At 32.7% G+C, this 14,315-nt stretch overlaps 1 protein-coding gene across 1 annotated transcript in view; it reads right to left on the bottom strand.

The window, feature by feature from the left end:
* Window positions 1-491: 491 nt before the first annotated feature.
* Window positions 492-14,315, bottom strand: part of Eip63E (cyclin dependent kinase Eip63E) — a 143,088-nt gene continuing 129,264 nt past the window's right edge. The window contains exons 5-10 of the mRNA XM_077436867.1: window positions 11,447-11,538; window positions 7,029-7,203; window positions 6,692-6,953; window positions 6,320-6,459; window positions 5,994-6,246; window positions 492-4,653 (exon numbers count right to left, since the gene is read on the bottom strand). Of these exons, the coding sequence (XP_077292993.1) occupies window positions 4,586-4,653; window positions 5,994-6,246; window positions 6,320-6,459; window positions 6,692-6,953; window positions 7,029-7,203; window positions 11,447-11,538 (990 nt within the window). The 3' untranslated portion in view covers window positions 492-4,585. The remainder of the gene's footprint in view (window positions 4,654-5,993; window positions 6,247-6,319; window positions 6,460-6,691; window positions 6,954-7,028; window positions 7,204-11,446; window positions 11,539-14,315) is intronic.

The following is a 14,315-nucleotide window of genomic DNA, read 5'->3' as shown; positions in this document are numbered from 1 at the left end:
ATTTTCCATAGTTGACAATATTATTGACTCCAATAAATACTTTTTTTTATCTTTAAATATCAGTGATATACATATGATGACTTGATAAGACTTTTAAGTTTTGATTGATAAGACTTGATAAGACTTTTAAGTTCTGATTGATAAGACTTTTAAGTTTTAAGACTGATAAGATATTTTAGTACATAATATAGAGGAAAATTCTATTTGAAAATACAATAAATAGGAATAAAAAACAGTCCTAGTTTAAAACTTATCAAACATTTTGGATTGTGGGAATTTAGAAAATTATATCGAGTATCGCTAAGTACTCTTGGGAAAGGAAAGCAATTGTTGTGTAGACATGCACCGCTAAGAAAGCTGTCCCATGTGCCACTTGCAGGGAGTGGTCGGCCCCAATGCACGTGAAAGTCGCTCTTACTATAGCATTTTGTCATCATGTCATAACATTATAATCATCATAATCAAAATTTGTATGTGGGTAAGAAAAAAACTTCTCCATTTGGAAATAAATTTATTTATCAGTTCAAGATTCATATTTACATATTTATAATTATAAAAATGTCGTTATCTCAATATTATTCCCTAGTCGCATTGCATTTTGTCGAATAAAGCCATTACTTAAAATAAACGATGGAAAAAGGATAGTCATTTCAGTGACATGTTGCAGTGCAAATGGGGAATACAGAATAAGTAACTTTACATAATAGAATATTAAAAAAAAATATGTTAAAATGACATTAGGAAATGTAAACATTGGGAACTGTGGATGTAAATACACGAACCGACACGTTTATAAAATAATGTGTAAATTAAATTATGTGAATGTTACTATTTATTCCTTTATACATACAGTATTTTTTTACTTAAAATTTTTCACAAACCATATCAAGAATTCTACATCACACCACTGTGGAACTACTACAGAATTCATCGTCTATTATAGCCAATAAATTTCTACTACTACAATTGAAATTTAGATTACATATCACATTCCATGTGAAATAGACAATTCGATATATAATAATAATAAAACAAAACAATATTCAATAGTTCGAGGTTTAATATTGCACACACTTATTCCGAATCATAAAGAAATTATTTAAAAAAAAAATTATGTGAAGATGTATCTGAAGAAATTAACATAACAGCTTTAAAATGAAGAATAAATGTGTACAAACAAACACTGGTACAATTGTTGTCCCCTCACTGCACTCTAAAGAGCGCTAGTAATAGAGTTGAAACTACATATGAAGATTCTAATTCAAATTTATATTTTTCAGACGCTTTATTAAGCGTCGTCTAATTTTACGGAGTCTAAGAATCTGCGTGATTTAGATTTACAGCCACAAAAATCAGCCATATCTGCAAAAATTTTATGTATATATGTACTTCACGGTAACAAATCTACTATTGAATATGCACATAGAACATTAAAAGTATCTAGCTATTCTCAATACAAAATTTTACGATCTATAAAGGTGAAAAGTTTCGTTTTCCAATTGACAATATATGAAAGTTATAAATTCACATATTTCTGTAATTTAGTGGTGTTGTATTATTTTGTGCTTAATTGTTTAGTAAAATATACGTATAATTTAATTTACATGCAAGGATTGTCCAATTCAAAAGTAATTATGTATATTTTAACCGCATATATGTATGCAAGTTTAGACATACGCCACTGGATGACACCGTTTGTTTGGAGATAATGTTTGAATATCATTACGATCATATTTCTGACTAGTAAGAATATATGTTAAGACAAAGAAGACTAGATTATAAATATTTTTTTGATATAAATTTTAATTAAAATACAAAAGTATGGCAAAAGAAGAACAAATGAAATTAAAGTCAAAATATGTAATAGTATAGTAAAAATATCCATCATAAATAAGGTTCATCCGGCAGAGTAATGAAAATAATGAAGAGTGCATTTTTATAATGTTTTAATATTCGAATGTGTATAGCAATTTGTCTTAAAAGAAGTTATTTTATAAGTAAATTGCACTGACAACTTTCATGAAACAGGTACCAATTGCTTAGTAACTACACTCTTACTAAAGGTGGTTCTAAAGCAATACCTAAATGACGTTTTAGTTTAAATTGTACAATAATGGACTAATTTGCAAAGTAGATAAGCGAGCTTAACACAAATATAATGTAACACTCAAACGCTTAATAAACAATAAAGATGTTAAATTGGCATACTGATGGAATTTAAAGAAAAATTAAAGTAAAAAATTATTTCTGTATAAACAGGAATAGTGAATGTCTTAATATGATATAATTTTTCAACAAACATCTAAGGAGACTACAATAAAAAAAAATAAAACAAATAAACGTACAATGAAATTTTTATTTTATACAAAATGTATTAAAGGTAATTAAAGAAATTTAATTTAAATAAACAATATTTAGGTGAAATTAAAAGCAAGACATTCAATTTTCCAGTGCGAATGGAAAATAATAATCAAAGATTACGTCAATAATTTATTTTATAGATCATGGACTTTTATGATTTACATCACATAAAATTTACATTAATTAGGCTACACAATCTATTAATTAATAATTCTTCCCTATGAATATTTTTATTTTGAAATTGCAATATTGAATAGTTTACGTTATTGAGCACCATGGAAGGAATTAGAGTGCGATAAAATTTATGTTACATTATTACAAAAAATCGCCTGCGTAAATCTGATTTTTCATACAAAAAGTAATTAAAAAATACAGATTCAATTTACACATATTTCATGGATGAGTATTTAGATATTTAAATACACACATACGATAAATGGCAAGTTTACGTTGATTAGATATAAGAAAAATACTAATTATGTCTATAATTTTTTTAGGGTTGAAACAAAAAAGTGCACGTTATACTATGATATAATAGAATACGTAATGAATGATTAATAATTGTTCGTTAGTTCATAAATAATCATTCATGAAATATGAATAGGTATTTATTTACACGTGTGTGTGTGTGTGTGTGTGTGTGTGTGTGTGTGTGTGTGTGTGTGTGTATGTGTGTGTGTAACAGTAATTAAATTGGGGGCTATATTTATCGCTGATTATACTATAATAATAATAAAACAATGTTGTATAATTGTCTATAAATGATTCACGAAATACATAATTATTATTTTAGAAGATATTTCAATACCTAGTTTGCAACGCAAAAATTTAGGGAATGGTTGAAAAACTGCAAAACCTAAATTAAAATTATTGATTTACTTTTAATGAATAGCAATGAAATGTGAGATATTTCATTTTGTAATTAAAATACCTATGAATATAATTGCATAATATGGGGTGAATAAAACATTTGCTGAATTTAAATTACAAAATTATAATATGTCAAAATGGTGCTAATAAATTTTGAATTGATAAAAAGAAATTATTTAAATGCATGAATTATTAAAAACTAGATAAATCACAATAGTTTTTTGTTATTATTTTGAAATGCACTGTGACTTTATATACACAATATGTATGTATGTATGTGCAATAGTTAAGATTTCACTTTGAGTAAGTCTGCAAATAAATTATAAACATATTTTCGCCGAATCATGAAATTAAGTAGTGCATACATAGTTTTTTTTGCTAAGACCTCGAGTAATAAATAAAAAATGTATTAATCAATACGTACAATACATTCTTTCCAAATGGTTAAATGAAAATGATACAAATACATTTTTACATTTTAAAAAATACGATTTGCCTATTCACATATTATAAAATTTTTATGTGGCACTTGGAAATAGAGATTCCGATCTTACAATTTTTACCTAACACTCGTTACACATACAAATGTAGTCCATCGATGACGGCGGCTAAAATTCATTATCCAAACCATTCGCGTATGTACAATAGGAACGGACTTTAACTGACTGATTAATCAATATTATTCCACGAGCATCGTACAATCCATATTGCTATAATTTAATGTAAGTTTTGGCAAATGTATGCAAATACAAGGGCTGCTTCATGTGTGTGGATCGAGTCGCAAAATTACTCGACGGAAAATAAATACAGAAAAATATATTTGCAACCTATTTGCTTAAAATTTTACATAAATATTTCAACATAAAAAATATAGCAAAATATGTATGCATATTTAAGTGCATGACTATAAAAGTAGTTTCCTTTGTCTGTTTGAATAATTCTACACAACAAGCCACCAATCAGCCCTATTGATTTTTTTGGAGGAATAATCTTTAGTGAAATTTATTATGCTCATATTTATATTATGCATCGATTTTGATTCTGTTTTAAAACAGCGAATAAATATTAAATTAACGTATCAGTTCTTCTTACAATCTGCGTCAATTTTTTTTACCACTCTATTATTTCAATTAAAATAATGTTACCTACGCAATCTTAAATCAACATACTTACAAGAGACCTAATGAAACAGTCAGTTTTCTTGGCGTTATATATTTCTCACTCTGGTGTATTTTGTTTTTATTTTTTAATTGTATTAAATTTTATATATGTAAAAAAAACATTTAACACCACAGATGTTCATGACACATTATATAATTGAAAGGCATGGAAATTGAGCCTATAACCGCACGACTCACTTGATGCCCGCATGACGTTGTTCAGGGTATAGGAACACACCGTCGACACTAAATATTGAAACCTCTGAAACAGAAAGAAATCATCATTAACATCAAAATTGAACAGACTGAATAAAATCTTCAGTGTTTCGCAATTGTTAATTCGCATCAATAATCTCAACAATTTTGCAAGAAGGGCTGCAGAATACAATTTGACTGTCATCAATGGAATATTTGCAAGACTGGGCGATAACGATGACAGAATGCAGCAGCAGCAATATTGAGGCGCACTGCAAAAAACCCTTTAGTTTTGCTCGATGAATTAAGAAAAGGAACATCTACATATGACGGAGTTGCTATAGTGACTTCCGTAGTGGAAGTTGAGAGACAGGGGTTGCCACACATTTTTAACTTATGTTTTGTGTAAATGGATTATTCCGCAAAAAGCGATCTCGCGCAAGTCACTAAAGTCTCGATCACGGAACATTTGGCACTCGACATCTCGTTAGTACAATATTTCACGTGTGTGACTTTCGATTGGTGGAGTTTTTGGGTGCCAGATGTTCCGTGATCGATATTTTAGTGACTTGCGCGAGATCGCTTTTAGCAGAATTATCACCGAACACGTAATGATGGTATTTGGTACTCATGTAAAAAAGTTTGACCATAGGCAGGGCTGGCCTGGTCGCCTGGGGCACCAAAAACCAAAATTTATCAAATGTATTAAATAAAGTATTCAGTATAATTGAATAGTCAGATGGCAAAATTTATATAAAAATAATCTTTTAGTCTTCCATAAAGCATTTAAAAACATCACAGAAATAGACGTTGTTATTTATGTTTAAAATTGAAATATATTGCATTTACATTTGATTGAACACATTTTTAAAATATAATATACTAGTGTTTTTACCCGGCTTCGCTCGGTATTTGTAATATAAACCGATTAAACATGGTCAACTAATAGGAATCATTTTATTAAATTTATTTGAATATTCATTTGTTTTTCTATGAACCAACAATAGTTACATACAAAGTCTCTTTCGAAATTATATATTAGATGAAGATAATAATTTTACATTTACTAAAAAGGGATAGCGCTTATGTATACATATACATATATGTATATGTACATATATAGGGGGGCGTAAATTGAGGTTTTTGTCTGGGGCGGTAAATAACCTAGGGCCGGCCCTGACCATAGGTGTCGCCTTGAACAACCTATAGTGGCACCTATGGTTGGGGTTAATATATAATGGATAAATAAATAAAACAATAAATATAGAGAAACTTTTTTGGTGTCAATATTATAAAAAAATATTGAAATACTGTATGTTTCTGTTTTGAAAAAAATAAAAAATAGAATAACTGGCTACTTAAAGACTATACGTATTAAATAAATGTATATATAATATTATAATTTACCGTCTGGAAGATCATAAAGCCGTCTTGGTAGACTGGCGAAATAATTATGGTAAAGGGCGTCTTGGGCGGATACACGGCGAGAAGGATCCGGCTGCAACAACGCCGCAGCCAATGCTTCTGCCTCACGAGAATCATGAAGACGAGGAAATGCTGTACCCAGACGATGGGATCGATGCATAGTACTTCTGGCAGTACGATACCCTGGTAACCGGGACACACCTGGCCAATTTTCTTCAGTCGGTGTACCCAATATCTAAAAATAGTTACGCCTTAGTCCACATCCAATTTATATAAATGAAATTTGCACGGCAAAAAAAAAAGTATACCTTAAATATTTTATCTAACTGGTCATAAGTATCTCTAACACCCGGGAACGTCGGAATACCTGTAACCATTTCTACAAATATACACCCTACACCCCACATATCTAACGACGTAGAATATTCCGTGCTTCCGAGTAGCACATCTGAAAATAAAAAAATACAATTGTAAAATATAAATGTGTAACATTTTTCACATTCGTATATGTATGTGTATCGTTGAATGTGAAAATTGCGCTTACATATAATATACATATAATAGATGATATATTACATACATGTTTATATAATTGTCTTTGGCCAGGAAGGCGCATTGGTTTTACCTGTTAGGCCTTCCTGGTATAAATCAAATAAAAATAAATAAAATAAATAAATTACCTGGCGGTCTATACCATAGTGTGACAACTTCGTGAGAATAAGTATGGCTAGGGACCGATTTCGCTCTGGCTAGACCGAAGTCAGCTAATTTAAGTTCTCCGGAACCGCTTATAAGTAGGTTTTGTGGTTTTACGTCACGGTGAAGAACTCTTCGTCGGTGACAATACGCTAATCCTCGTAACAATTGGAAAAGAAATAAGCGTGTATTTCTAGACTCGAGTCCACCAGGGTGACGTTCCATGTATTGTGATAAATCAGTATCCTGAAAGTAGTGTAAATATAGTATTTATAAGCCGATAATAGTTTGTATCATAAATATTATATAATATTAACATACCACAAATTCAAAGACAAATGTGAGCGTTTCTCTCGTATGTACAATATCGTGTAGTGTTACAATATTGGTATGTTTCAATTCTTTGAGCAGCGAAGCTTCTCGGATTGCTGTGAACGGAGCACCTTCTTCTTCTTGTAACCGAATTTCCTTAAGAGCTACTACTTGATTAGTTAAACTGAAAACGAAACAATATTACAAATCAGACTTTATTATATAACTGGAGTGCAGATAGTCATATTTTTAATGTTAATGTGGTGGTAAGTGCCGAGTCGGACTCAACAGTCAATTAATAATAGCGCGATTCGTCCGAAGGCGACTTAGCCCCAGTTACACTCAGAATTAAGACCATAAATTAGATGGTGCTCAGTCGGGAAATAATATCATGAGGCTTAAAGCCCCACCCCCCTTATGCCATCCGCGACCAGATTGGATCTATTAAATCTGCGGCATCATGGAGGGAGTCTGCCACCCTCCCACCCTCCCATCCACCCACCCAAGGCCAGAGAGGGGCACCCACTACATTAGTCACTCAGGAGAACTGGTGAAAAGGGCGTAGAGAGGGGTTGATGAATCCAGAGAATGATGCGCCTCGCGCTGCTGATTCCAGCACAAACAGTTTCCACTCGAAAAGGCAATTTTCCGGCGCAAAAGCCACAATATGCGCCATCCAACCGAAATGAATGGAACCTATCAATCGACTTTTAGATAAAAAAAATATACAAAACATTTAAAAGCTTTACGTACATTTACAATCTGTACAGCATTAACACTTTTACATAGATACCTATAATCTACCACCTACTTTCATAAATTTTGTCGTGTTAGTGTGTCCTTCACTTATTATTTAAGTATATTTTTACCATAATCCCATTAGAAGTTACTTACAAAAGCGACACCTATGGTTTTAAACTTGTATATATATATAAATTTATAGATCATAACATTGAAATTATATTCAGATAGTAGATAGGTTAGTTACCAATTTGGTGAATAATTGTTTTAATAATGAAATCAGATAAATTGACAAACTCTGATAGGAAACGATCGACTTGGAAGTCACAAATATCCAAGTCTTACCAGCAGAAATACTCTTGAATACAGAATTAATTATTTTCGATCGAGGTCAAACCAGAGCTCGAACCCAGAACCTCTAGGTAGTTTGCATTACCGCAACCACCGAGCTATACTAATGTCTATTATTCTTCATGAAGAAAAAGCATTTCATCATCATTCACAGCCATTCTTCGCTGCTGGGTGAAAACGTCTCCGTTTTGAGTAACTCTCAACCATCTCATCCCACACATTTTTCTGATTTCATTCACCCATCTTCCTTGCAGCCTCCCTTTCACCATTTTACATTCTCATACCATTCGAGCACTTATTTCGTCCATATATCGCCCGTTCTTCTAGCTACGTAACCATTTTCTACTACCATTTCTAATTGTTTACTCTCGCCATTAATCAACCACCTTTGACATACTTCTAACCCACGTGTTCCGTTTTCTATCTTTCCTAGTTATGCTCAGCATAGAACGTTCCATACTTATTTGAGTTCACTTGGCCTTATGCAGCATTCTGGCGTTCAATGCCCAAGTATCCACACGTCGTCACTGATTTTATAACTTTGTAATTCTTCAAATACATTGTCTGCAGAGAAGACTACAAACCTCTGTAGGTTGATAGTGACTGGACTGAAAACGTAGAGGAAAGACTAGTACATATGTAGAGTGAATAAATTGTTACGAAGCACAATGTTGAAATAGGTGAAAGATTGTAAAGATCAACTTTACAAAAGTACCGTGATCCTAAATCGGGTGAAGAATTGTGTATGACGTAAAACATATTTTGAATTACGGCAATCAAATCGAGTAGTAACCGAATATTAGACTCATGTTGAACATAGACTTGCAGTTATTACGAGCTTATATAAAAAAGGGAAAAAATGTAACTCATTTCTGGTGTAATGGTACGCGCATAAAGGGGAAAAGCCCCGGGAAGGACAAATTGTCCCGGAAAGAAAGGATAGCCCGAGGACGAGGAGAAAAAGGAAGATGGAGGGTGAAAGAACAAGAGCGGAAAATGGACGTAAGTGTCATTTTGGAATTGAAACAGGAAGAAGTCGTCGCGAAATAATAAGCATAGCAACGGCAACGGACTTGTCAAAATGCGACACACCCCTAACCTAATTTGGCAACTCGAGCGAGCCATTATTACAGCCAACGTGGACGAACAATGGTGGGTTGCTCACACCACCATCGAATTAATGGCGACAAAAGGAAAATGGCACCGTCATGATGAGCCAGAAGTGACAATGAACATTGAAAATACTGCTCACAATTTTTTATTATACGCACGCAAGATTATTACCGTACGAAAGTGAAAATACAACACTTTTCCATGGTCTCTACGCCCCATATAATATTTCAACATACATATGTATAATATATAATAAATAACTTACATATTATTCAAGAGAATAGAGCGATGTACATAGTATCATAGTAGTATTACCATTGAACAGAAATAGAATACACATTACGATCACTTAATTAACATAGTTATGGAATATTATGAACATGCACAAAAACTTGATATGGTAACTAAGTAAACAGATATCATTTAAGGTTAATTTATACCAGCACAGCTCGAGCCAAACAACTGCACATAAACCGCAGTGCGATAAATATCGACACATTCATATGTTCCGTAATATGTAAGTGGCTCATTCGTAACAGTAGCAACCGACACGATCTATTCATATTATACAGCAGTACATGTCATCGAAACGTATCAAACAGAACCGGTTTTTACCAGCCGGTGTGGAAATATTTACGCATGGCTTGACGTCATAGTGGCGAGTGCACCCATAGTAACATAAGTACTGTTATGCATAAGAATATTTTCGGAAACGTCATATTGTCATATTTCAGCATCGCGAATTTCCCTGATTTGTATAAATGCTGAAAATTTGTCCGCATATGTCTGTGTGGATCGATGTTTAATGTTAAATCGATGTTTGTATTTGCCTTGTATAATACTTAAAATACTTACAGTACAAGTTTGACCATAGATGTCGTGTTTAATGTAAATAAACCAGAGAATATAATCAATAATTCTTAAATCTGTATACCACACTCGTCGCTTTGGAGCATTCTGTTAATAAGAGAATGTTCATGATTCATTAAAATAAAAAGTGGTACGATTTAACTGTACATTGAGAAAAATACTTTGTATCTTAAAAAAAAAACGTTTGTGCATTAAAAATTTGCATTATTTTTCAAATTTGCATTTTAAAAAATTAGATTTTAGCATTAGAATAAAGGTAAATACAAAAAGTGGCAACGTTGCAGTCTTCCGCTATTGACAACTGTCAACTGTCAAAAGTGTTTACTTTTGTTTACGTATTACGTATGAATATGAATGATGATGTCGTAGAGTCGAAACCATAGTAGTAGGTTTCGAAGGTCGCAAACCAAAGAGTAAAAAAGAAGGAATCCAGTAGAGACAAGCGTTGGTCGTTGTCGGTTCGTATTTTGGTCATTGTAATACACATTTAAGTAGCAAACACCCACTTTTTAAGTAGCAAATATGTTCTTCAATGATCAAAGCGAAGTTCCTAATGCAATCTGTATGACATTTAGAAATGCACACAATTTTTTTGTAATGTACAGAAACTTTTTTAAATCGCTTTTTTAAATGCACATCTATTTAATAACATGGACGTTAAATTGTTCCCAATAAAAAGTAACAATAGACGAAACAGTAAGCCGTATCCGACATGCAGACTGATAAAGATTTCATAAAATTATGTTTCCCGAAGGAATGAAGATACAAACACGCTTCTCTTACAAACTTTTCCAGACGAGGTCGTTCTTTCATCGACCAAATTTTTGTTAGCTTATAAATGTACCATTCAGAAATCTGCCGTGTACGTTTTATTATTGAACACGTACACGCGAGCGTCTCGAGAATATTTTTTGCGCCGACAAACAGCAATTCGACAAGCCATCCGAGTGCCGGAGAGTTTTCAGAAAATAGAAAACAAATTTTCCACCGCTCTCGAATACATACATATTCGGAACGCGTGCACTTAAATATTCATATAATCCGCATAATACACGACGAGACCGACCCCGAAGAGGAGGAGGTATGTACCTATCCCAATCCCAGAACGGTGGATCTGGATAGCCGGGACCCACAGATAGATATATCGTCGGACAGGAGGTAGAATCACTTCTGGGACATAACTCTTTCTGGTTCGTACTGAAACTCGTGCACTAAAGTAGTAATACATCGCGGCCGAACCGCAACGTAAACCGTAAAGTTCCCGAATAAATCATTCGCATGGATATGAGGGAGGCTGGGACGTAAAATACGGGTAGTTTAATAATGCGCGTGCGCGTTCATCCGAAACTCACTTGCTAAATCCTTTGAACACGGTCGCATACGATCCCTCGCCGAGCTGTTCTAATTTGATGTAAGCCTCCGTTTTCCCGAACGGTGAGTCCCCCTGAAAGCACAAAAAGGTACAAAAATTAAATTTGGGTTTGTATGTAGGTACAATATGTATGTATGTATGTGTATGTATGAGATGGGGTTTTCGCAGTGACAGATATTTGGTTTTAGAGAATTTCCAGCAGTGCCTCGTAGCCGGGATTAAAAAGCGACCGCGCAATTTTTGCTCGAAGGAAGAGGAGTCTCCAGAGAAATAAAGCTAGATTATTATGCGACACGTGTACGAAATCCTTGATTTTAAAATGCAAAACAAAAAATGATCTTGCGATTTTAATACTTTTAATTTTCAAGTCGGTAGAATACTAAGGAGTGACTGTCGGAATAATAATGCGATGCAATATGAAAGTGTTTATATTAGCCATTCAAATATTTAGTCAGATACTAATTACAGGTAGTAACTATGTATGTATGATATGATTTATTTTCGACTAATGCAATTTCGTTATACACAATAGAACTTCATAAGCCACATAATGAACCAACTTTCAAAATAAACTGACCGTTTGATTTAAGCTTTTATTTAATTTGACAACCTCATATAGTTCGGCTGGGTATCCAGTTGAATCACTCCAGATCGTCAAATCGATCTGAAATGTATTTTTTGCCCAAGATTTTTGTATTTACCACAGTTATTGACCATTTATTATAATATAAAAGGGACTATGTTTAGTTTCTATATATGTTACAGTGAAACTGTAATTGTCAGTGAAATTATAATTTCAATAGTGATATTATTTATTTATTTATTTATTTTAAACAGACCATTGTGGCATAACAGGAATTCCTAAAGCGCCACAATGGTCAAAAAATATAACACAAAAAAGAAAAAAAACAAAATAACAATTAAACATAAACATAAATACATCCATACATACATAAAAAATAGCATTTATAATAACAGATAAAGTAAAAATATATTATAATAAAAATATAAAAATATATATTATAATTTCATTGATTCAAGCTTTAGCAGAGTACAGAAATTTACCTATCAATGTCAGTGAATTTCTAATTCGAATTACAACGTACTACCAACCCTAACAACCTAATCTTAAATAATTAAAACCAACCCTAACTTAACCTAACCTTAAATAAATAAGTGTTGGTTGCTAAGATATTATGACGTGTTTGCTTTCGCATACAGTCCTATACATGCGGCATAAAAAAAGCTCATACAACCTTCCGAAATTTAAAAAATATAAGCTTGAATCTATTGTGCAAAAAGGCCATATATCAAGTGTTTGTATATCTAGTAAATAGTCTTATTTAAAACTCTAAAATTATATTTGGTAAATTTTATTCTATAAAAAAGCTTGATTTTTCTAAAAGTAATATACTTAAAAAATCACCTAGGTGACACCAATTTATTCCACCATATGTGCAAAAAGATGTAAAAAAATAAATAAAAACGAAACAAAAAAAGTCACTTCGTCAAGTGTAGAGAATGACAAAAAATATCTCTTGTGTAATGCAGCAGCATATGACATATTGCTTTTAGACGGCGAATCGTCCACAAAAATTATACAATCCACATCATGAAAAATCCAACTAAGACCAAATTACAAAGGCAAAGCACGCTGAAAAGGGGAAAGAACTTTTTCGCATCATAAATTTAATTTCATCAATGGATTCAAAATGAAAAAAAAACCGACACTTTCAGACATTCTATTGTAATCTTTCTTCAACTTTCGTTCCTCGTTTTAGCCGCCTCTCTGCAAAAACTTCAATGGAAAAGATATAAAACGATATGCTTCTTAAGAAAATTTCACACAGAGTCGCTCGTCATGGCGCAACAGCAATGTTCAAAATCAAGTTTTCCATTAAAAATAAAATTCAAGAACGCTGCTTATTATGTAAATTAAAAATTAAACCCGACCGTGATGAGTAATAGCCGACACAAACCTTGTAACGAATTAATGACCAACAAGAGATGAAAGATCGTTTCCTATCGATTGAACGTCGATAAACTTTTCGCACGCTCCAACGATCTTTTTTGCATATAAAACGCCTACACAGTCTACGCATCGGAGGGAAACTTAAAAACTTATGTAAGTGGAACATTTACAAAAGGGCGACGCAACTTTTGGCGGTCAATAACCGACGGACAAATCCATTAGTTTATTTTTTCACTGAAAAGCCAACACATGTCCGATATATTCAGTGTAATATGTAGAGAATGCGGAAACGACTGTCACAATGCAGCAACGGCAATAGCCGTAGCAGTAGTAGTAGTAGTAGCAACTGCTATCTGGACCGCGATAGAAATAAAGACCCGAAATAAGGAACGTGAAAGATAATTAGAATTGGTCCACCGCTAGAATGGCTTTTTAGATAGGTTGGGACCTAACCGTTGTGATTATGGTACGTGACTTTCCCACTAGGACGGGTCGACGAGAATTAGCATGAGTATTTAGAATAATTTCTTGAATGCTTCAAAGGGTCTTCAGAGGTGCATAAAATTGCGCAATTATGGATATATAGCATTCGTGACTTAAGGATTTAATTGGCGTTGGTTCTTTTAATTATAAAACATGTATATGATTTGCCTACTGTGTTTAAACATATATGTATGTATGTACACGGCCTACATAGATTAGAATTTCTTGTATAAATGAAAATAACATAAAGATTAATTCATTTCACCATTGTCACTATTGGAAATGATAATAATAATTTCGTATGTTATATACACATGTATGTTCATACATGTGTATATAAGACTTAATACAAAAACTGCGGACTGACTTACAAGTCAACGATCCTCACGACAAC

Source organism: Arctopsyche grandis, chromosome 8 (assembly GCF_051622035.1).
Source record: "Arctopsyche grandis isolate Sample6627 chromosome 8, ASM5162203v2, whole genome shotgun sequence".
NCBI classification, from domain to species: domain Eukaryota; kingdom Metazoa; phylum Arthropoda; class Insecta; order Trichoptera; family Hydropsychidae; genus Arctopsyche; species Arctopsyche grandis.
Note: the sequence above shows the minus strand (reverse complement) of the source record. Positions and strands in the feature narration are given on the sequence as shown.